Source organism: Saccopteryx leptura, chromosome 9 (genome assembly GCF_036850995.1).
Source record: "Saccopteryx leptura isolate mSacLep1 chromosome 9, mSacLep1_pri_phased_curated, whole genome shotgun sequence".
In the NCBI taxonomy this organism is placed as follows: domain Eukaryota; kingdom Metazoa; phylum Chordata; class Mammalia; order Chiroptera; family Emballonuridae; genus Saccopteryx; species Saccopteryx leptura.
In genome coordinates, this window is record NC_089511.1 from 23,283,443 (window position 1) to 23,305,756 (window position 22,314).

Consider the following 22,314-nt stretch of genomic DNA (forward strand, 5'->3'; position numbering starts at 1 on the left):
TATTCCCCTCTTAGGAATGTATCCTACAGACATAGACAAGATGACATATATGCAAGGACAGTCATTGCAACACTGAGTATAAGAGCAGAAGATTGGGAGCCAATACCCATCAAAAGGAGATTAGTTAAATAAATGTGGCAGAATTATATGATGGAATAAAATACAGTTGTTGAGCCAATACCCATCAAAAGGAGATTAGTTAAATAAATGTGGCAGAATTATATGATGGAATAGAATACAGTTGTTAAAAAGAATAGGGCAGCTCTATGTACACTAATGAGTGCTCTCCTAGTAAAAAATAGCAAAGTGCAAACCAAGAGTGCGTATTAGGCTATCACAGGTGCAAAAAAATAAAAGAATACAGATACAAATTTGATCTTATATGCACATAGTAGTTCCACGAGAACAGAGAAAACACTTGCAACCTTGTTTACTTCAGGGGACAGGAATAGTTGGCCTGGGTAAGAGGAAGATGGGCACAACATTGACTTGCTTTTCATCATTCTTACCTTCTGAAAATACAAACGGAATATTTTAAAAATATTTTTAACATAAAGCCACACCTTGTCCTGGGACAATATGATCTAGAATATTCAACAGTGAGACATATCTTTTAAGTTACTGGTCTTATTGCTAATCAAAGAATCCAATGGCATCTGAACAGAAAAGAAGAGACCCCATCAGGGGGAGATTTTAACCTTGGACTTCCCCACAATACTACTCAATGGCAGATGACAACAGAGTAATGCTTCAGAGGTTTGAGAGAAAGGAAGTGTGACCCAAGAATTTTATAACCAGTCAAATTGTCCTTTGAGTATAAAGGCAACAGGCAGACACTCTCAGAATGCAAGGACTTTTATGCCGATTAAATGTGCAAGGACTCGATGAATGAAGCACTCATGAACCTTGTTGAAAAACTGATTTGCCAATGAAATACCGTCATTCACAAGAACCCAGAAGTGCCGGGGGGATGGGGGGACACTATGAGAAAAAGACTGGGAGGAGGACTGAGTTCATTTAACTCAACGCCTGAGACTAAACAACGTTTGGGGGTATGATTTCAGAACAGAATGTTTTATACCTTGGCTTTTAAAAATGAATGCTACAACCTATAACAGCTGGGAGGTGAGGTAAGCATAAGCATGCTGACTTCCTCCCCTTTACAGTTGAGTGTTGGTAAGATACTGTCTAAGATGAAACCACTTAGTATTTAACCATCTTTTTTCTTGGTTGTAAGGGATAATAGTAATAATTGGCATTTATATACCATAAGCACTGCTCTGAAGACATCCCATGTACATTAACTCATTTCATCCTCTTAAAAAAATGGTAGGTCCTATTATTGACCCTATTTTACAGATGGAAAAGCTGAGGGCTAAGAAAATCAACTAACTTTGCCCACACTCGTATAGCTAGTAACCGGGAGACCAGGATTTGAACCTAAGCAGCGTGGCTCCAGGGTCCATGATTTTAGGATTCATATCTCTTGTATAAGATTTCTTTTTCAGATTCTTTTCCGAGAAAAATTTCAGGTGTGATATTTTAAAATAAATTAGTCTCGCTCTATTTTTGTAAAATTTTATTCAGCCATCCATCATATCTGGACTAATTAATGTATCAAATGTGAACTCTGAGAGATAATATATGGTGAAATTTTGGATAAGTTTCTAATTTCTTCTTTGGGTTTTGATATATAATATAGCATTCATTGCATTGATATGTATCTTTTCCACAAAACAAAAGGGATTACTCTGGTGTGAGGGAGGGAGTCAATCTTCAAAGATATTTAAACACTAAGCATTGTGACACCAAGTTCTGCAGATGCCATGGTCTACAAGAGCAGGTTCTAAAGTATGCCCAGCCAGCTGTGCCAAGTGGCCAGCCAGGCTCTCGGGCCGGATTAGCCATCTGAAGAGTCACTACCCTCTCTCTGACCCCTGAATCAAGTGATTGGCACTGTCACCTGAAACCATCTAATCATGTGCTCTGATGTGAACACACAGTTGAATACCTGAACCTTAAAACTCAGTGGGGAGGGCAGTGCTCTGGAAACTGATTCGTTCCTGTGTGCTTTCCTCCTGACGGCCTCCCAGCACTATCTGCAAAACCAGGAGGCAGCTTTTATGCCGATTAAATGTGGGAATTGGGCAATTCCTAAAAAAAGCCAACTCCTAGTCAGGCTTTCTATGGCAAGGTGTTACTGTGGCCTTGGGATCAAGGAACACATGCGGATTTGAATCAAAGAGAGAAAAAGGACAATCGAGATCTACCCAACAAACCCGGTACAGCTGTGGAGTGTCATTTTTAAGTTGAATAGCACACAGCAGAAAGGAGCTAACACTGTGCTGAAGCGTTAGAATCGCGGACGTCAGAAAAGAAATTCAATTACCTAATGCGTCCCTTTCTGGGTCATTTTCTACAGATCCCCTCCCCCAGTGCTTTAGAAAGCCTTTTTGAAATTCCTTAAGCGAAGACCTTTTCCCACCTGTGTAGGAAGAGCATTTTATCATCTAATTTATTTTCAGTTAAGAATATTTTTATAATACTTATTCATTGTAGATTTTCTTCTTTACAGCTCCTTGATCTTTAGAGCCTCACCACTCTTTATCAAAATCCCTTCCTTCAAATAATTCCTCTCTGGATTTTCCTTGCTTTCATATTCAACTAAGAAAATATGTGTGAATATTTATCATATCTATAATATCGATAAAGTGTGGTATATGTGTATTTCATAGCATTATGTATATGAATGCATGTATCTGTATGTGTATATACATAAATAAATTGAAATAACTTTGGCTGTCCTGTTTTCATGTATCAGGTTGGACATGCATAGTGCAAAGGTTAGTAATGCCCCATTATCTTGTTTACAGCCTATTAAACTGAAGACTGGTGAAGAGAAAAACCTGCTGGTCAAATTTGACCCTTCCCACAAGCAGGATTTCAACAACTGGGTGGCAGAAGAAACTCTAGCAATCAAGTACCTGGAGCATCCTCAGGTGGATACCCTGAATCTGAGAGGGGAGGTGCATTTCCCCAACCTCCGCTTCGAGACCCAGGAGCTGGACTTTGGCTGTATCCTGAATGACACCGACATGATCCGCTACGTGACGGTCACCAACTGCAGCCCATTCGTTGTGAAGTTTCACTGGTTCTTCCGGCTGAACGATGAGGAAAATCAAATAAGGTACCACCCACTGAGTTGCCCTCCGAGCTCTGCTCTCTGTTTATGTTTTTCTCCTTGGGGCGCTTTGCACTGGGTTCCTAATTTCTCTGCACTGGTCTTTCATGAACATTCTTGGTTCTGACAACTAGTTACTGACGAAAATAACATAGAGCCTAAACTCGTAGTCTTCTCCTAGATTTCCAAACACGAAAAGCCAGATAAAACCTCTTTGAAAACCCCAGTTTCCACCAAATTAACAGAGCAATATGCATAGGCCTGCTTTAATTTTGAATCTAGCGGTTGGATCATTAGAAACTTGTCACTAAAAAATAAAGCCTTTGTACAGTTTTCTTAATAAGCATTTCAAACCCAGAGCGTGAATGGCACAGCACGATGCATGGACAGTGTGCTGCACTGAGCCCCACGTTCTGCATAGTTCAGTGGGGTTCATTCCAACCCATATATGGATATATACATACTCACCTGTGTTCAAAATAGCGGGAGGTGATGAGTACTGAAAGGGAGAAGCTGTCTTCACAATATTTGTGTTTAGAGGTATCTTTTCTGTTCAATTAAATTTGAGTTCAATTAGAAGCTAAATCCAAACTTAATTTGGAAACCACTCCTTTTTAAAAATGTAAACAGTCTGTGTTAGTCAGGCCTCAGGAAGGTTTTCATCGGGCTCTAGCCTCATTCGTGACCGGGACAAATGGGCTTCTGTGTGTTTCTTGATTGGATGTTTTGACAGCTCTGTTTTCAGCACTGAATGTTGAGTGGCCATGCTTCACTGAGGCCTCATGTTTCCTTGGCTTGTTGGGGCTTCCTGTACACAATCTTCATCTTGTCTGTGGCAGCCACCCTGTCCTTTCCAGCACTTGTTGCCACAGTAATGATGGCTTGCTCTGGATGTTTTCTGTAGACATCTAAGGATGACCCAGCATAGCACTAAAGCCAGGCCCGGGCCCAGGCCCAGGCGATGGAACCTGACCTTTAGATGTCAAGAACTGTTTAGGTTTGAAATGAAATTCTGTAGAGAATGAGCATTTAAAATTATTATCGAAAAACTAGTCAACCTGACCTAATGAGCTTCAAATACCAGATTCTGTGAAGTTATTCTGATGTAACATAGCTAAATGAGTTCATTCCATCTGGGAGCAAGGGATATGCTTTATTTAATTTTTATTTGTGAGCAGCTATTTCCATAATTAAAATAATGACATTTTAAAAATGTACTTGGCCAATACTAGAGATGATATGCTCAATTTTTTATTAGTTTAAGCATTCATTTAACTATTCTTTCACGTTCTTCAGTATCTTTCTATATCTTAGTATTGAGGTTCTGCTAATAATTCATTTTTCATTCATTCATTCATTCATTCATTCACTTATTCATTCATTGGAGAGTCATTCAGAAAAAATTTGATAAGTGATTCTTCTGCACCAGGTAATGTGTGAGACATCAGGAATATAAAAGGTAATAAGATATGCTCCCTGGTCTGAGGCTGTTGGGGAAGCATATGTGTCAACCACAGTGGACATGTGATCATGCCAGGCTCCCAGGAACGACAGAGGGGTGACTGCTCAGAGGAGCCGGGGAGCTGCGCTTAGAAGCACCGTTAAGTGTTCCAGATGGAGAAGCAGGAACATCTTCTAAGTAACAAAAATGGTATGTTTATATTAGTTAGGATCCATGGATAGAATTCTATTGCAAGTGACAGGAAACCTGACCCTAAGCAAAAATAAAAAGGAAAGGACATTTATTGGTTCCCACAACTCATAAGTCCAGATTCATTCTGGCTCCCGGCCTGGCTTAACTGAAGGACTCAAATAGTGTCACCAGAGCCAGTGTCTCTGCTGTCTTCCATGTGCTCGCCACATTCTCAGAGCAGCTCTCCCATGGTCCCCACGTGGCTGCCTTCACTCCTGGGGCCATGGTCCACAGGGAAGGAACATGGGCCTTTATTCCAGAACTTCCATGAGATTCACTCTGATCAGACCACTTTAATCACGTTACCTGTCCCCTCCCTCAACCAGTCACCATCTGGGGAGGGCAAAGCACTTATTATTACTGTCCCAGCCACATGCCCCACACCAAGGGCTGCAACGATGACCTCCGAACCCCGTGGACTGAATGGGGTAGGGGTGGGGCCAACCTCTCGACAAAAACTGACACATGAGAAAATGAACACCGGACAAGCCAACGGCACCGCCAACCAGTGTGGACAGGGGTGTGTCGGCCCGGCTACCATGTAGACTCTCTGGCAGGGGAGAAGTCAGGGAGACGCGTCTGGGAGGTAGATCGGCAGAGGTGTGTGAGCATCTTGGTATGTTTCATGATAAGGAGCTTCGGCTCTTTCTTGGAGGCAGTGGTGAGATTTATAATCAAATCAGGTGTTTTTCAGAAAGGTAACTCTTAGCAGCATTCAGCACAGTTGCCCAGTCCTGCCTTCCTGAAACACGTTCCTTTCTTGACTCGAATAACACCATACTCTCCTTTCCCCCCACGCGTCCTCAGCTCTCGGCCAGCCACGACTCCGCTGGACTAGGAGGACACAAGGTCCCCTCCCGGCCCTCTGCTCTTCCTGACAACTGCTCTCACCCCACAGCTTCACGGAGCCCTGCTGTGGCCTAACTATGTCTCCCCACCCAGACCCAGGCCACCGCCTTCCTGACCGCCCCGCCTGGATGTCTCCCAGGCGACCCCATCCACCGTGCCCTGCTGTAACCCAGGCTCTCCCCTCGTGTCCTCCCTGCCTCTCCCCTAGGGTCCCCTGTCCCAGGAACGATGGCATCACTGTCCTGTGAGTCGTCCAGGTTCCTTCCTCTCTCTAGCCCCACCCACTTCATCAAATCTGTCACCAGGTTCACCTATTCTACCTCTTTAGGATAAAGTACGAAATACTTCTGTGTTCTACAAGGCTCAGCAAGTGCTGGCCCCTGCATTTCTCTCTGCCCTTTCCACACTGACTGACCTTGCCGGCTGGCCTCTGTCCTATCCAGAGCCATTCCTGTCTAACTGCTCTCTCTTTCTCTGCTGTAAGCTCTTCCCCACTCTTCACCCAGCTAGCCCCTGCCCTCCACCCCGCATCATACCTCAGCTTAAACGTCCTTCCCCAGGGAAGCCTTTGCCGAGACTCTTCCCTAGACGAGAGCTCCTGTCTTAAGCACTGGCTGCCCATCTCCTTGGGGACTTGTCACATTTGTAATCATGGCTCACTGTCCAACTTCGCAGCTGGCTCTTAATACCCGTGAGGCCAGAGAGCAGGTCTACCCTGTTGCCTGTGGGTCCCAGAGCCGGGCACGGTCATTAGCACAGAGTCATCCTCACAGGGTATTTTTTAATCGGCTGCTCCACCTGCTCCCATTATTATTGTGCTGAGGGGAGAATCCTTTCATAACTGGTTTAAGATTCTTTTCTGTCGGTTTCCTGGTACCTGCCAAATGGAAAGGTTCAAGGCATAATGCCACCTTGAATAGCAAAAAAATAAATAAAAATGCCACTCAGCCTCCAGATAGGCTCTCTCCGTGCAGGCCATTAGGAAAGCACAAAGCACTTATTGACTAAAGGTCACTTTTATCAGATATACCAACACTGACCTTTTTTCCAATTAGAATTGCTCCAGGCCTTACAGTTAGTAAAAGAAACAAAGATAAAAGAGGCTTTTCTTCTTTTATCAGGCGGGCTATGAAGATGCCTAGACTCTCTCATTCCTTCCTGTCACAGCACCCATACATCTGCCGTGTGTGCCTGTGTGCGTGTGTGTGATTTTGTTGGCAATTCTGACTCATACATTTAAAGAAATCTCTCTTATTTGAGTGTTTTCGACCCTCCTGTCACATAGAAGAACAAAAACAGGAGTGAAATGGACAAGCATGCTAACTCTGCGCTCTGTGGGAGGAGAGGCCAGTCCCTGGCTTTGAAACATGCTCGTCCCTCTGCATCCACGTGTGTAACAGGGTTCTGATAGTCTGTGCCGCTCACACATGCACATGTGAAGCGGGGCTAGGACGAAACCTAGGGGCAGAGCCAGCACGTGGGAACGTGCCAGAACCGGGTCTGTCTCTTCAGCCTGACTGCTCAGCTGGAGGAGAACGTGAGGCTTCCCAGCATCTGTCTGAGAGCGGAGCGCGGGGCAGCCGCACCTGAACCTCTTGCTTCTCAGAGGCCAGAGAGAGCCAAGCAGATGCTGGCTGGGCTGCTATCTCTGCCCGGGCTCGGAGCTGCAAAGCTGAGTCAATGCTGGAACTTAAAGCACCTGAGCCAAGAGGTCTCCAAGGACAGCTTTGCCTTTTTATTTCCAAATCAGATTATAAATAAATCGAATACAAGGGCCTGAGGGAGCTCAGCCCTGGAGCAAAGAACACATGTTGTTCTCACATTGATTTTTCTGTGATGAGCATACGTTGTCCAATATTGTGATTAGAAGAGGAGGGTAGAGGGGCTGGGAGGGGGTGGAGGGAGCCTCGTTTGCTGGAGGCTTCCATCTTTCTCTTCGTCATTCCTCGGTTTCTTGAAAGTGAAACTCTCCTAAGACAGAGTATATAATAGTAGTGGTAGTTGAGGTCTTGGTCTATGGTGGGACACGGCTGGTTGAAACTCGGCTCAGTCATTCTGGCCATGTCCTTCTGGCCTATCCGGGGGCCTGGGTTTACTTAACCGTGAGGTGGAGATAATGTAGAGACAGAGTATATAATAGTAGTGGTAGTTGAGGTCTTGGTCTATGGTGGGATGTGGCTGGTTGAAACTCAGCTCAGTCATTCTGGCCATGTCCTTCTGGCCTATCTGGGGGCCTGGGTTTACTTAACCGTGAGGTGGAGATAATGTAGAAACCTAAAGGACTTATTGTGAGGATGAAATGAGAGATGTCTGTAAAGTGTGTATGTCCCCGAGATAAGAAAGGAACTCTGGAATTGGTCCCCTGAGGGTGCCATCCTCCCCTCGTTTCTTTGTACCAAGCACTGCTAGGTAAAGTGCTCCCCAAGATCCTGAAGTGTTAGAGCTATAGGTCCTCAGATAACTGGGCAATGGACCCAGACTCCTTTTCCTTCTCACCAAGGGTAGAAACTCCTTTCCTGGCCCAGGCTGTGTTCGGCAAGGCCGAGGCCAGGCCTTAGCAGGTGAGGGCCCACGAGTGGCTCGGGAGGGCCAGGCCCGGAGTGCCTCCCTGTCTTCCCCACCACTCCACCCTGTAGCCAGCTCAGCCCAGACCCCACGATCAGGGCAGGCCCTTGCTTTGCACTAGGATCTAATTTTTTTTTTTTCTTTTTCTGAAGCTGGAAACAGGGAGAGACAGTCAGACAGACTCCCGCATGCGCCCGACTGGGATCCACCCGGCATGCCCACCAGGGGCCACGCTCTGCCCACCAGGGGGCAATACTCTGCCCCTCCGGGGCATCGCTCTGCCACAACCAGAGCCACTCTAGCGCCTGGGGCAGAGGCCAAGGAGCCATCCCCAGCGCCCGGGCCATCTTTGCTCCAATGGAGCCTTGGCTGCGGGAGGGGAAGAGAGAGACAGAGAGGAAGGGGGGGGGGTGGAGAAGCAAATGGGCACTTCTCCTATGTGCCCTGGCCGGAAACCGAACCCGGGCCGCCCGCACGCCAGGCCGACGCTCCACCGCTGAGCCAACCAGCCAGGGCCTAGGATCTAATTTTTAAAATATGTAAATATTTAGGAGACACATCATTCTTTACTTTTCTTTCAAAACAAAACTAGCTTTAATGAACACCACGGGGCAGGCCCTGGGTGTTCTTGCACCCAGCTGTCCTGAGCTGCTCAGTGTGCAGGCTAAGAGCCCGGCCTCTGAGGCAGGATCGTGCTCAGCTGCCTGCCCCATGTAACCGTGGCAGGTGGCTAAGTGTCCCTAAGCTTCAGCTTTTTCATCTGAAATTGGGGGGTGGGGTGATAAGGATGCCTCCCACATACAGGTATGGTGAGAATTGACTCAGCCCCTACCTGCAGGGCTCTTGAAACTGCCTGTCACATAATACATGCTCAGGAAAGGCCAGCTGTTATGGCCATTCCTTAATTGAGAAAGTTGAGTGGATTGGCACCTCTGTGATGTTACTACCAGGCCACGTTTGAGAGCAGCATCCCAGAGGCAGCTTTGCGCCACCTTCTCCTGTAATCGGTCTGAAGCCACTTCAGGACATGGAGGCCTCACAGGGTCTGAGGGCCGCAGGTGTCCCTAGCTGGCCTGAGCCTTGGTCCCTTCCATGAATGTCCCTCTCTCTTCCCTATAGGCCCCTACTCTTCTCAGAACCCTTTAAGCTTCTGCAGTTTTTTCTTTCCCATCTCCCAGGGAAGTTTAGGTCAGTGACAAAAGCAAGTAGGGAGCCCTGGGGTTAGAAGGGAAGCATTTCTGATGGGAAGCTAATGGGGTCAAAAGAGGAGTTCCCAAGGATAAGGTTCTAAGGAACATGAGTGTTTGTGTTGTTTGCTAGAGCTGCCATGACAAAGTTCCTCAGACTGGGAGGCTTTACCAACAGAAGTTTATTTTCTCGCAGTCTGGAAGCTAGGTTCCGGAGATCAAGGTGCGGGCAGGGCTGGTTTCTGCCGAGGGCCATGAGGGAACAATCTGTCCCACGCTTCTTTCCTGGCTTATAGATGGCCATCTTACCCCTGTGTCTTCGCATCCATGGCTGTGACCAAATTACCTCTTGTTATGAGGACACTGGTCATACCGGGCTAGGGCCCACCCTAATGACCTCATTTTAACTTAATTACCTCTGAAAACCCAATCTCCAAATACAGTCATCTTCTATAGTACTGGGTCTAGGACTTCAATGCATATATTTTGAGGGAGACCAACTCAGCCCATTACAGCATTTATTGAAAAAATGAAATTAGTACATGAGGACACATTAGAAGAGTAAAAAGGCTATGGTAACAGAAACCCATATGTCAGGGACTACTTACCAAAACTGACTCTAAATATATATATTTAATATTTATAATTTATATATCAATATATATGTAAGATATTTGTAACATATATCTATAATGAAATCCAAATGGTTTTCAACCATTGAAGAAACTGAATAAATGGTTTCAGATCATTCTATAAGAAAACACTAGTAGTTACAATCAAGTTTTTCCAAGCATTAAAGGAACAAGTAATTCCAAACTTATGCAAGCTTTTTAAAGAGAAAAATAATAATAATAAAAAAAACATTACCCAACTCATTTTGTGAAACTAATTTAATATTCATACCAAAACCCATTAAGCCAGGTCAGAGACAAATATTTCAGGCTATTCTCATTCATTAATTCAAAATGGAAATGCAAAATATTTATCAAAATATTAGTAACCTGCAAAGGATAAAAAGATGGGAGATCATGACCAAGTCAGGCTTATTCCGAGAATGCAAAGTCAGTTCCACATTAGAAAATCTAGTAATTTATCATATTACTACAGTAAAGAACGAATACCATCTGGTTATCCCAACAGACAAAGGAAAAAAGATTCAATAAAACTAAACAATTGTTCATGGGAAAATGCCTTAACCTGATTAAAGATAACTTGAGAAAACAATGAAATATTAAAATCCTTTTAGGGAGATATGAAAATAAATAAAAGGGACTAGATTTTAAAAGAAAGAAATAAAACTATCATAATTATTCATATAGAAACTCAAAATAATCTACAGGCAAATTATTAGAATTAGCAAAAGAATTTAGTGAGGATGATGGATAGATACAAATGTGAAAGTCAATCTTTTAGGTTTGAAGAAAATGTCGAACAATGCCTTGACGATCTCTGAACAAGAAAGAATTTTTTCAACAAGATACAAAAAGCACAAAACCTTAATGAAACTATTCATACTTTCTGCATTAAATTTGAGAACTTTTAGTCATCAACATACCATAAAAATAGTTAAAAGAGAGGTCACAAACTGAAAGAAGGTTCTAGCATACCTGTTACCTTTAAATTATTATAAGTGTACATAAAGTATAACATATGCCTTTGAAGAAAAAAAGTATAATTCAACTTAAAAATGGGAGATAATGAGCACTTATTACACAGAAGGAGAAATATGAATGGCCAATATAGAAAGATATTCTACCTCATTAGTAATCTTGAAAATAGAAATGAAAACAATAGCTAAACCCCACTATCTACCCACGAGCTTGGCTAAAATGAAATATGGCCACACCCAGCATGGTTGAGGATATGGAAGCACAGAAACTCAGGCATTGCCAGTGAGGGTGTCCTTTGATACGATCACTTTAGAAAGCAATTTGTCATCCACTGGTGACGACGATCATGACCAGTCCCAAGGCTACGCCCAACCTTCCAGCCTGTCTGGTTGTGTGTCCTTGCCTCGGGTCAGCTCCTCCCCTCCGTACCCATCTGGTCAGTACATTGGCACCGGTTTTTACTCGAAAGAGTTCCGGGACCCCTCCTCCCTTTCAGCTTCCCCATCCTCCCCTCCAGTTCCCACCATACTCCACCGGATGGGGCTTCCTCCCGGTCTCCCCCGGCCCACACCTCAGATTACTTTGCTCCTCTCCTTCCTTCCTTCTGATGTCTTGCTTTTCGAGGCCAAACTTTCTGTCCATGTTCCTCTCCATCAGTAATTGCCTCTCACTCTTTCTCAAGCTCTCTGCACCTTCGCCCTAACTGCAAGTGCTCAACATCCTAGAGAGCCCTTCCCTAACCCTCTTGTTGCAGGAAGCACCAACCCTGAGCGAGGCAACGTAAGACAACAAGGCACTTGTCTCCACATGCACTCTCCAACCCAGTTGAAGCTGGCTTTGGGCCCCTTTCACTTAACTGAAATGGCCTCACTGGAAGATCAGAAATTGTCTCATTACTCCGCATATCCTTGACATCCACTCCCTTTTTGTTGTGAAATTGCATCATATATGCAAAAGTATATAACATATACACATAGTTTAAGAATAATAATGAAAATCCATGTTGCATCACATGGATTATAAATATGACATTATTAGTAAATTTGAAGCCCCTTGTGAAAGAGAACAGTGTGAGGTCAAGCTCCAGTGGACCTGCTTATACTCCACGCTGAGTATAGCAAATCCCTGCTTTTGTATTTGGCCTACAAGTGACTCAAGGCCAAGCAGAAGGAGATGGTTCACTCACTTCGTATCTAACAAAAAGTGATCACTGTGTTAGGGATCATGTAGTCTGCGGCTACTTGCAGTTCAGTTTAGTCCAGTCTCCTGAGATACCACATTCATACCCCTCAGAGAAATGAAGTGGGTTGTTTTTCGTTTTAATTTTAAGCATTACAAAACTTTTTGTATAGCTTTTATGTTATTATAGAAGAACTCTAATTACCTAATTATGGATTCATTCTTTTTAAGACGTCTTCCCAACGGCTCCACTATTGGTAGAGGGCATCAGTCTTTTAGATATTTCGTGTGAGCTAAGCTGGCTTCTGAAGAAATCAGTGGAACATATCAGTATATATCTGCGTCTGAGTTAGAGTTATGTCTGCTTGGTACATGTAGTGATCTGATTCTTAAAGAAAGCGTAGTTGATTTATCTAAATGTTCATATTAATTAAAACCCCCTAAAGCTAGGTACATCTACTGAAGACCAGATATGAAAAGAAATTGACTTTAAAGACCATCCTGTTTTGAAAATATTTCTAAAGAGCTTTGAAGCTTTGAAGTAAGGGAGATTTCAGAGCTGGCATGTTTGCCTGCCTATCTAAGAGCATGCAGCAGTGGGGACACCTTCTGGAGCTTTTGTAGAAATGACCAGTTCTCACAGAAATCCCTCTGGAGGGCTTCATGGTCGGTTGGGGCACATTCTGCCACGACTCACCTCGCAGCAAAACTTTTTGTGGGAAGTCTCTTCGCGGGCAAGATCAAATGTGTCTTACTTTTCTTTAGATACAGTCAGGACAGGTTCCCCTTAGTCCAAAAAAAAGGGGGGGGAGGGTTCTCGAAAATACATTCGTATCTTCTTTGTGTCATGGATTTCAATTACTTTTAAAATGAAAAGGCCTACTTTGTGAGTCACTGCCATGGGCGGGGCATGGCACGAGGGAGGGGCCCTCACAGGTGAACAGGTGGACTATCCAGCAAAGCGGTTAGGAGTATGAGCTTTGGAGCCAGGCTGGCCTGGTTCAGCCACCTGTCTGCGAGCCTCAGCTTTGTCATCTGGAGGCTGAGCGCCATCCTAGGACCTACCTCAGCGAGCCGCTGTGAAGATGTAATTAGGCAGTCCTTATTCATACCTGGTAGAGAGTAAGTGATGAGTAACTGTTGGAGGCAGTTATCTAAGTAGGGCCTGGCTTAGTCCATTCAGGCTGCTGTAACAAAATGCCAGCTGCTAGGTGGCTTATAAACAACAGAAATTTATTTCTTACAATTCTGAAGGCTGGGAAGTCCAAGATCGTAACGCAGACCGTTTCCGTGTCCGGTGAGGGCCTGCACTTCCCGGTTCACAGATGGCATCTTTTTCCTGGGGGTTACACGGTGAAAGGGACAAGCTAGCTTTCAGTGGCCTCTTTTATAAGGGCACTAATCCCAATCAGGAGGTCTCAGCCATCATGACCTAATCACCTCCCAAAGGCCCCACCTCCAAGTACCTTCACCTTCCGCTTGGGTTAGGATATTAGCATGAAGGGGGGGCACAAACATTCAGAGCACAGAAGGGCTCTTATTCTATCACCATTCCGTGTGACCTTTCTGCCACCATCTTATAAGTCTGATTCTCAGCCTTGAATGCACATTAGAATCGTGCTGGGAACTTTTCTATATCCTGACTCCAAGTAAATCAGAACTCTTCAACTGGGGGTCAGGCATCAGCTGTTCTTACAGTTCCTCGGGTGACTCCAGTGGACAGCTGCAGCAAGAACCGCGGTTCCAGAAGCCCCGATATCGACTCCTTCTGAGAACTTGTAAAATACACTCCCCTAAGGTCTGAGTAGCTTGAGTTTCAGCAACACAGTGATGTCCCACCAACTTCCACCTTAGCACAGGTGCCACGTGAGAAGCATTTTGGGACATAATAAAAGTCAGAGGGCTCGGGCAGGCTGCTTTCCGTACTGGGTGGATCTGCAGTCCACGCCCCTTCTCACGTGGCAGGGCCAGCCGTGCTGACAGGGGAGGCAGGGAGCCAGCCCCATCTGTTTCCATCTGTCGTTTGCTTCCTATTCTGGGAGGTGCAGCAAGTGTAGGACCACAAAGCCAGGCAATAAATATGGAAATGCCATTGTGACTTCGTGTTTGTGCCCAGAGAGGCTTAGGAATTTGCCCACTTTTAACATGATTAAAATCTTTTTTTTTTTTGATGATGATGAATCTCAAATGCAATTTATTAAGTGAAAAAAAAAAAAAAAAAAAACCAGACTCAAAATACTTCCTGATATATAATTTAATTTATGTAACATTCTGGAAAAGGCAAAATCATAGGGCAGAAAATAAACCAGTGATGGGCAAGGCCTGGAGGTTGGGATAGGAGTTGACATAAAGGAGCACATGAGATTTGGGGGGTGCTGAAAATATTCTGTGTCTTGTCGTTGTGGTTAAATAACTTCATGCATCCAGCCAAACTCACAGAAATGTATACTGAAAATGGTGAATTGACTGTATTTAAGTTTTTTCTTAATAAAAATAAAAGGAGAGGAAATACCTCTATGGACATGGGCATGCCAGTTTCTCCCAAGAGGACGAGGGGGTGTGGAATAGAACACGGTGGAGGAGGTGGAGCTGAACCAGCATCAGCATCATCACAACTACAGCTCCGGCAGCTCTCTTTGTGTGCCAGCATTAGCTCATTTAGTTCTCACATTCATTTATCGGAAGGCACCTTTGCAGTAGGCCTTGGACATGGCTTACAAAACCCAGTCTGTCTGACTCCAAAACCCAACACTTTCAGGACCGTGCTAAACTGCTTCTCTTACTATGAACAGGTGGTTCATTTTCTCCTTTTTATAATGGACAGAAATGCATTTACTTCCTATGACCTGTGGTGGAGTGCTTCAGTGCCCCCTCGCACAGGTGACAAAACTAAGCAGAGATTCATAACTTGCCCAATCTGCTCCCTTTATAAACAGGAATCAGGGGCCTGTCTAATCCGGAGCAGGTATGCGATGCTTAGAGGAAGGAAGAGAGGGAGGCGGAGAGGGAGAGAGGGGGTGGCTTAAGAAAATGAGAGAAGCAGAAGTCAGATAGCCGAGCGGAAGAATGGGAATGTGAAAAACCACCTGATAAGATCGAACAAGTACAGGTGAGGGGCTTGCTTAACGAGGCCCACAGATTATAAATTACAGTGGCCATGTGAGTTACAGCTGTAGGAGAAAAATACCTGAACAATGAAATGTTATGCTGAATAGCATACATTCATATTTTTTGGAATTTGGGGAACTTGAACTGGACCTCTGAACCATACTAGGAGCATCGATAGGGCACCGAGGCTGCTGGGGTTCATTTTCTCCTTTTTATAATAAAAATTGGGGGTAGAGGTCTTGACCATGAAGGGCCTTTTAAGCCTCAGTAAGGAGACTACTTTATCCTCAGGAAAATGGAGTCTTCTAAAACAGTGGTTTTTAACTGTTTTACATTTGGGAACCAGTAAAAATAGGAGATTTATTCAGGGACCACTAAGGCAGAAATCACCCTGAGCATAAGCAAATCAACTAAGATCACTGGGTCTAGAATCTCCATACAGCATCAGGGTGGTTAACTGGCACAAAATTTCTGGTAGACCCATTCGTGGACCAGCGATAGAATACCACTGTTCTAAAAGGTTTAAAATGGGGAAGTGAAATGATCAGAAAGTTCACCTGGGCTGCAGAAGGGAACATGGATTAGAAGGGAACAACCCTAGAATGATCAAAAATCTGAACCATATTATAAACACTGATGAAAAACATAACCCCATAGGATTTTTTTCTCCTATTTTTAATATCACTTGTACAAGAAGAGAAATCAGGAAGCCCACATGGAAAACAGTGTTAGAAATCCAGACCAATCCCAGCACAAGAACAGCTCGTGTGCATTGGACATTTACTATGTCCCGGGCGCCCTGCTGAGTTACTTACATGAGAAAACCTCACAGCAATCGGATGAGGAGGGTTCTGTCACTAACACAGTACCTAAGCCACATGGTATGTAAATGGGGAAGCCAGAATTCAACCCCAGGCCTTGCTCTGAACCACTGTGCCCTCTGCACATCTAGCTGCTGGAGCCCTTGTATCCCGAGTTATTCCCATTCCTATGTCTCTTGACTCTTACTCCCTGCCCTCCAAATGCCTTGAAGCAAGAATTGGCTTTCTCATAGTTGCAGTGAGACAGTGGTTCCCTAGAAGCAGAGCCTGAAATGGTGATTCATGCACAGGAGACTTACTGAGAGAGAGCTCTCAGGAGAAATTATAAGAGAGTAAAAGAAACAATATAGAGTGGAGGGGAACACTAGGGGAAGGTGTGATCTCAGAAGTCTTGCCTCTGCCTGACCCCATGGGAGCTCTGGAGTGTGGATTGCCTCAGAGTTTGTCCCACTCAGAGACAAGGAGACTGGGCTCTATGGTCCTTACCCTCAGCAAACGATCCTTGCCTACAGCTCACACCCTAACTTCCCAGGCAGCTAGCTCTACTAAGCCAGGGCAATGCTCCAGAGCAAGGTGCAGCCACCACCCACAGAACCCAGGGGAGGGGTGCCCCACTCCAGCAAAGGGGATGTAGAAAGTGTGCCAATAGCATTTGCTACAGTCATAACTGCAAAATATAACATTAGATAGCATAGGAGCCAAAAAAAACCACACCTGCAAGACCTTTTTATCCAGCCCACGGCTGTCTTCATCCTCTGTAGTGAACACCCCTAGAATCCAGGTCCAAGAAGTCAATGAAGTAGAAGTCATTGTGTCCACCTCAAGACGCCCCCACGTTTTAGAGACCTCGTCTGCACGGCACAGACTTTAGTGGATATCCAACATATGCCGTTCCAGCTCCAAATACTGTCTGAACTACAGCACGAAATGTTAACACCACGAAGCACAAGCATGTTCTTTAGGGTTTTATTCTGATGGACCACTGCTTCCAGCGATGACAGAAGAGGAAATAAGAGTGGTAGGGTCTTCCTCTCATTGGCAGCACAAAACATTGGATTGATCCAAAGTTACCGAAAATTGAAAATAAAATAGCAAGAGGGAAACTGCTGAGCCCAAACCAGCGTGGCTGGTTGACAGCGTGTCTGACCTGACATTCCCGGGGTTCCATCTCAGCTAAGGCGAGGGTTCCTTTCCTGGGCCCTCCAGGGAGTCTGATATGGGTAGCTCTGCAATTGGAGCAATATTGATTTTTTGTTTGTTTGTTTGTTATATACTCTTTTAAAAAGAACTGAATCTAATCCTGTTTGGGTCAGCATAACAGGAAAGTAATCATCTGTTCCTGAGGGTAAAATGAAATCTGATCCAAAAACACTCTACCGACATTCTATTTCAGTTTTTTGAAGCAGGTTTTCAACTCTAATGATAAGTGGAAGCCTTCATTATGGTAAAGGTTTTGCTGTCCCCTGTGGCTCCGTCTGTTAGCAGTAAGGCTGCCTTACTGGTCCTTTATTTGTTTCCAAAGAGACTTCTCACTTCCCAGTTGTCCACTGAGGTGTTGTTTCTTTCTCAGGTCTGTGGACACTCTACGGCTTTTGTGTTTTTCCTTTACAGATATTCCCATATGCTTTCTTTCTTTTTATTCAGCGTGACTTTCCAAGGGGCGCAGATGTTGGACCAGAGGAGAGTGTTACTGTGAGGGGCGGTGATCTGGCAGTCTCCCCAGGTGTCTCTGCTGACCTGGGGAGATTTCATAAGTGCTCCAGATCACCCTCTGCTGGTTTTCACTGTCCCCAGGTGGCAAGGCTGAGAGAAAGCCCCACATTAATTATCGACTCCAGTCCTTAGCCGTCATGTCACCATTCCTACCAATGGTAGGTTCTAAATCTGACTATACGTTAGAATCACCTGAAAAGGCCGTTAAAAATCTAATTCCTGGGCCCTTCCTGAAACCTGCCTAATCAGAACATGCCCTGGATCAGGCTCCGAAATCTTTATTTAATGGACTTCCCAGCACCCAGCCCACCATGGGTCCTCTGTCCAGAATGGTGTGGTTTCTACCTAAGGTAATGGCAGCTAGAGACATCTGGCCTGGAATAAGCCAAATGGAAGGTCATGGTAGAAGGTGAAAAGGCCTTTTACACTCTTCCCCAAGGCCATGAGGGGTGGGGGTGGCGGGGAGGATGTCAGAGTGAAGGTGGGCGGGTAGAGTAGCCAAATTACCCTGCATGCTACTCACCTGTTACTCATCCATCCACACATCTATCCGTCTACTCATCTATCCATTCAATCAGATGTATGTTGAACTCAGGCTGTAAGTATGAGACCCTGGGCTATGGGGGCTGTAAAGAGCAAGCAGCTTGGATTCTGCCCTCCTAGAGCCACAGTTCTATAGGATGGCGCTAACCAAGGGTTTTCCCAAAGGGAAACTCAACTGATCCCGCTTCTTAAATAGAACAGACAGAGCCCACCGCAGAGCCTTCATCAAGCAAGAAAATAGGAACACTGATTTTTTTTCCATCATATTTATTTTTCTAAATGTGGTAGATAAAACTGGTTTTTAACTTATAGTAATTATATAAATTTTTCTCTTTAAAATAAGCCTATTAGTGAATACCACAATGTGCTATCACTATATAATCATTTGAATGGTTAAAATTAAAGAGACTGAATACCAGGTACGAGTGAGGATATGGACCCACCGGAGCCCTCGTGCACTGTAGATGGTAGTGTAAAATGGTGTGCAATTCCTTTGAAGCACTGTTTGCCAACTTCCTGTAATGTTAAACATACATATACCATAAAAGCCAGAAATTCCTTTTCTAGGAATTTACCCAAGAGAATAAAAACATATGTCTACTACACAAAGACTTACAGCAACTTTATTCATAGTACTAAAAGCTGAGGTGTCCATCAACAAGAAGATGGATGAACACACTATCATCTATACTATAAAACACTGCTCAGTGATTAAAAGAACAGACTACCGCATCTGGCAATTACACATGTGAACTTAAAAACATTCTGCTGAGCGAAAGAAGTCTGATACACAAGAGTACATATTAATAATTCCATTTATGTGAAACTGTCAGCATGTCTAATATATAGTGACAGAGCAGATGAGGTTTGTGCAGAGCCAGTCAACTGGGTAGGGGCACAGGGGAACTTTCTGAGATGACAGAAGTGTTCTGTGTATTAATATGATAGTGGTTTTGCAGGTTTGTATATTTGCAAAAAACTCATCTAACTATATGGTTAAAATGAATGCATTGTGAGCCCTGGCCGGTTTGCTCAGTGGTAGAGCGTCAGCCTGGCGTGCAGAAGTCCCGGGTTTGATTCCCGGCCAGGGCACACAGGAGAAGTGCCCATCTGCTTCTCCACCCCTCCCCCTCTCCTTCCTCTCTGTCTCTCTCTTCCCCTCCCGCAGCCAGGGCTCCATTGGAGCAAAGATGGCCCAGGCGCTGGGGATGGCTCTGTGGCCTCTGCCTCAGGCGCTAGTGTGGCTCTGGTCACGACATAGCGTCGCCCCAGAGGGGCAGAGCATCGCCCCCTGGTGGGCAGAGTGTCGCCCCCTGGTGGGCGTGCCGGGTGGATCCCTGTCGGGCGCATGCAGGAGTCTGTCTGACTGTCTCTCCCCGTTTCCAGCTTCAGAAAAATGAAATAAATAAATAAATAAATAAATAAATAAATGAAAAGCATTCTAAAAATAAAAAATGAGTACATTGTGTATGTATATTATACCTCAGTGAAAATTGGTTGATTAAGTGACACTCAATATGACATAAATCATGAAGTTGGTAGTGGAACGTCCAAAGTTTAGGAAATGGCACTCAGGTACATGGTACAGAATAGACAGTGTCCTAAATGAAGTGCAGATGAAATGCCCTGAAACTTAAGAGGTGGGACATTTTTCTTCCAATGATAAGAAGGGATATCTCTGCTCAGCCTCTGAGAAAAAGTAAAGTTCATATGGAGCCAGAATGAATATATAAGTGACATTGGGTTGAAATTATTATCAAGGGCCTGAGATGTAGCAGGGGAGGGGTCCCTAAAAAGCCCCATGCACCCTGAGGGGAACAGAAAGAACGGGGGTGACCCCACCGCTGTAGCCTTTGTGACATCCAAAGGCTTTTTCAGTCTTGAGACCCAGATATAAGGGCTACAGCTGATGTGGTCACCAATTACCCCCTCTGTCCTCTGCTCAGAGAACTTGAGTGGCAGCAGAGCAAACTGGCAGGTGCAGGACCAGGGGGCAGCAGTTGAAGCCCCAAGAGCAAATATGTAGGAGGCAGGGAGGGCCATGCAAAGGCTGAGCCGCCCCTGCAGGACTAGAGAGTATGCGCTTCACGTCCCTCACCTGAGTCCTGGCCCTGCTTTCTGGTTCCCTGGGAGCAGGACGCTGGTACTCCTTCACCCATGACCCTGCCTGAGTGCTGGCTTTGTTCCGGGCATTATAATACAGTGTCCTCAGCGAGTTCACAGCCTAGCAGGGACGGGAGACATGAGTGTGAGTGGGGAAGCCCAGGGGCTCTGGGGCCAGAGTGGATGGTCAGCAAACTTTTAGAAGAAAGTGGCAACTTAGTTAAGGTTTGAACAAGAGAGGGTGTGGAGCCCCTTCTCGACCTGCCTGGTCTAGGATTTGGAAGGTGGCCTTAGAAACACAGAGCCCGCCCAGGCACTGACTTGCAGCAGCTGATCTGACTTTCTTCCCCACGCGTGTGTAGATTCGTGACCTGGCTGAGGAAGCCCTACAGTGCCCTCCTGTCCCAGATGGAGTCCGTCCCCGGGACCTCCGCCTCCACCAGCTCGCCAGCAGTCTCCACAGAGGAGTCCGCGATTGCTTTCCGTGATTTTATTAAGTAAGCACAACACCAGAATGGATTTTTTAAAATAGCTTTCTTCTCTCTATACTGATTTACATTCTCAAACTCATCCCTCATTTATTCATCCAACCACTCACCAATCAACAGTTTAATGAGTGCCTTCTATGTTTAATCAGTTTAATGAGTGTTAGACCCTGGACCAGGCATCTCGGATATGGAGTTGAAAGTCATCTCTGCTCTCAGGAGGCCACCGCCCCCTGAGCCCTTCCTGCCATGGTGCCCTCCCCATCTGCCCAAGGTCTACAGCCGGGGTCAGGTCAAGGGCAGCAAGCAGAAAAGGGCATGATAACTGGTCAGGCATTATATCCTCACAATCGAATGCTCCAGTTAATGATGAAACTTAACATTGAGCACTGGAGACAAATCCAATTGTCTGAAGAATTAGCAGAGCTCCCCAGAACTTTCTGTAAGTCGAACATGGTTTGAAAGGCCAGGCAGAGAGGGTTGGGTCGACAGAAAATTGATCAGTTTGATGTCCTGGACTGCTTGTTTGGGGGCAGGGAGTAACCGAGCACAGACCAGCTGGCCTCTTGAGAAAGGCATGCCTTGAGTGAGAGGCCCACGTGTTCTCTGGGGCACAGTAGTGGGGGGAAGAGACAGGACGATCCTGTTGAAGACTTGTGATGGCTGCCGAAGGAGTGATTCTCTCTACATTTCATTAAACTCCCCAGGTCTGTCCCTGTGGATGAAGGTGTAGGATCTGAAGAAGGAGAACAGAGACAAAGAGAAGTGCCCAACATGATCATCTCAGATGTACGGTCTCCTTTGCCTGGGGCGGGTTGGCAAGATGAGGTCTTTTCATAACAGACACAGAGGCAGATCCAGGAGCAGAGTGGCAAGGGCAGCGCCGGAGTTTGGCTGCGATGGGGCTGCGAAACTTTATCCAGGTCACGTCTCAGCCAAACACCCACAGAGCCACACCTCAGACAGAGCCCCGACACCTCAGCAAATAGACCTGCTCTATATTGGAAAAACCAGTTACCTCTAAACGTTCATGACCTCATGCTTTTCCCAGCCCTAAGAGAGAGGCTACGAAAGGAGATGTAAATATTTCCCTCAGTAATTTCATAGTAAACACAAAGAGGAAATCAAGAGATCAAATTCACACCCTTAAATTCTCCTAGAATGACGGCCTAAGCAAACCACTGGAAATGCACAGAATTGCGTACAAAGATGTTTGTTACAACACTTTAGAAATAGCAAAAACTTGGAGAAAGAAGTTATTGTATGTCCAGGATGAT

The 22,314-nt window shown here is 45.2% G+C and overlaps 1 protein-coding gene across 2 annotated transcripts in view; it reads left to right on the forward strand.

The window, feature by feature from the left end:
* HYDIN (HYDIN axonemal central pair apparatus protein) overlaps positions 1-22,314 on the forward strand; it is a 395,035-nt gene that overhangs the window by 243,335 nt on the left and 129,386 nt on the right. For both annotated transcript variants that reach the window (XM_066348740.1, XM_066348741.1), the window contains exons 23-25: positions 2,874-3,187; positions 20,915-21,049; positions 21,745-21,826. In XM_066348740.1, the coding sequence (XP_066204837.1) occupies positions 2,874-3,187; positions 20,915-21,049; positions 21,745-21,826 (531 nt within the window). The remainder of the gene's footprint in view (positions 1-2,873; positions 3,188-20,914; positions 21,050-21,744; positions 21,827-22,314) is intronic.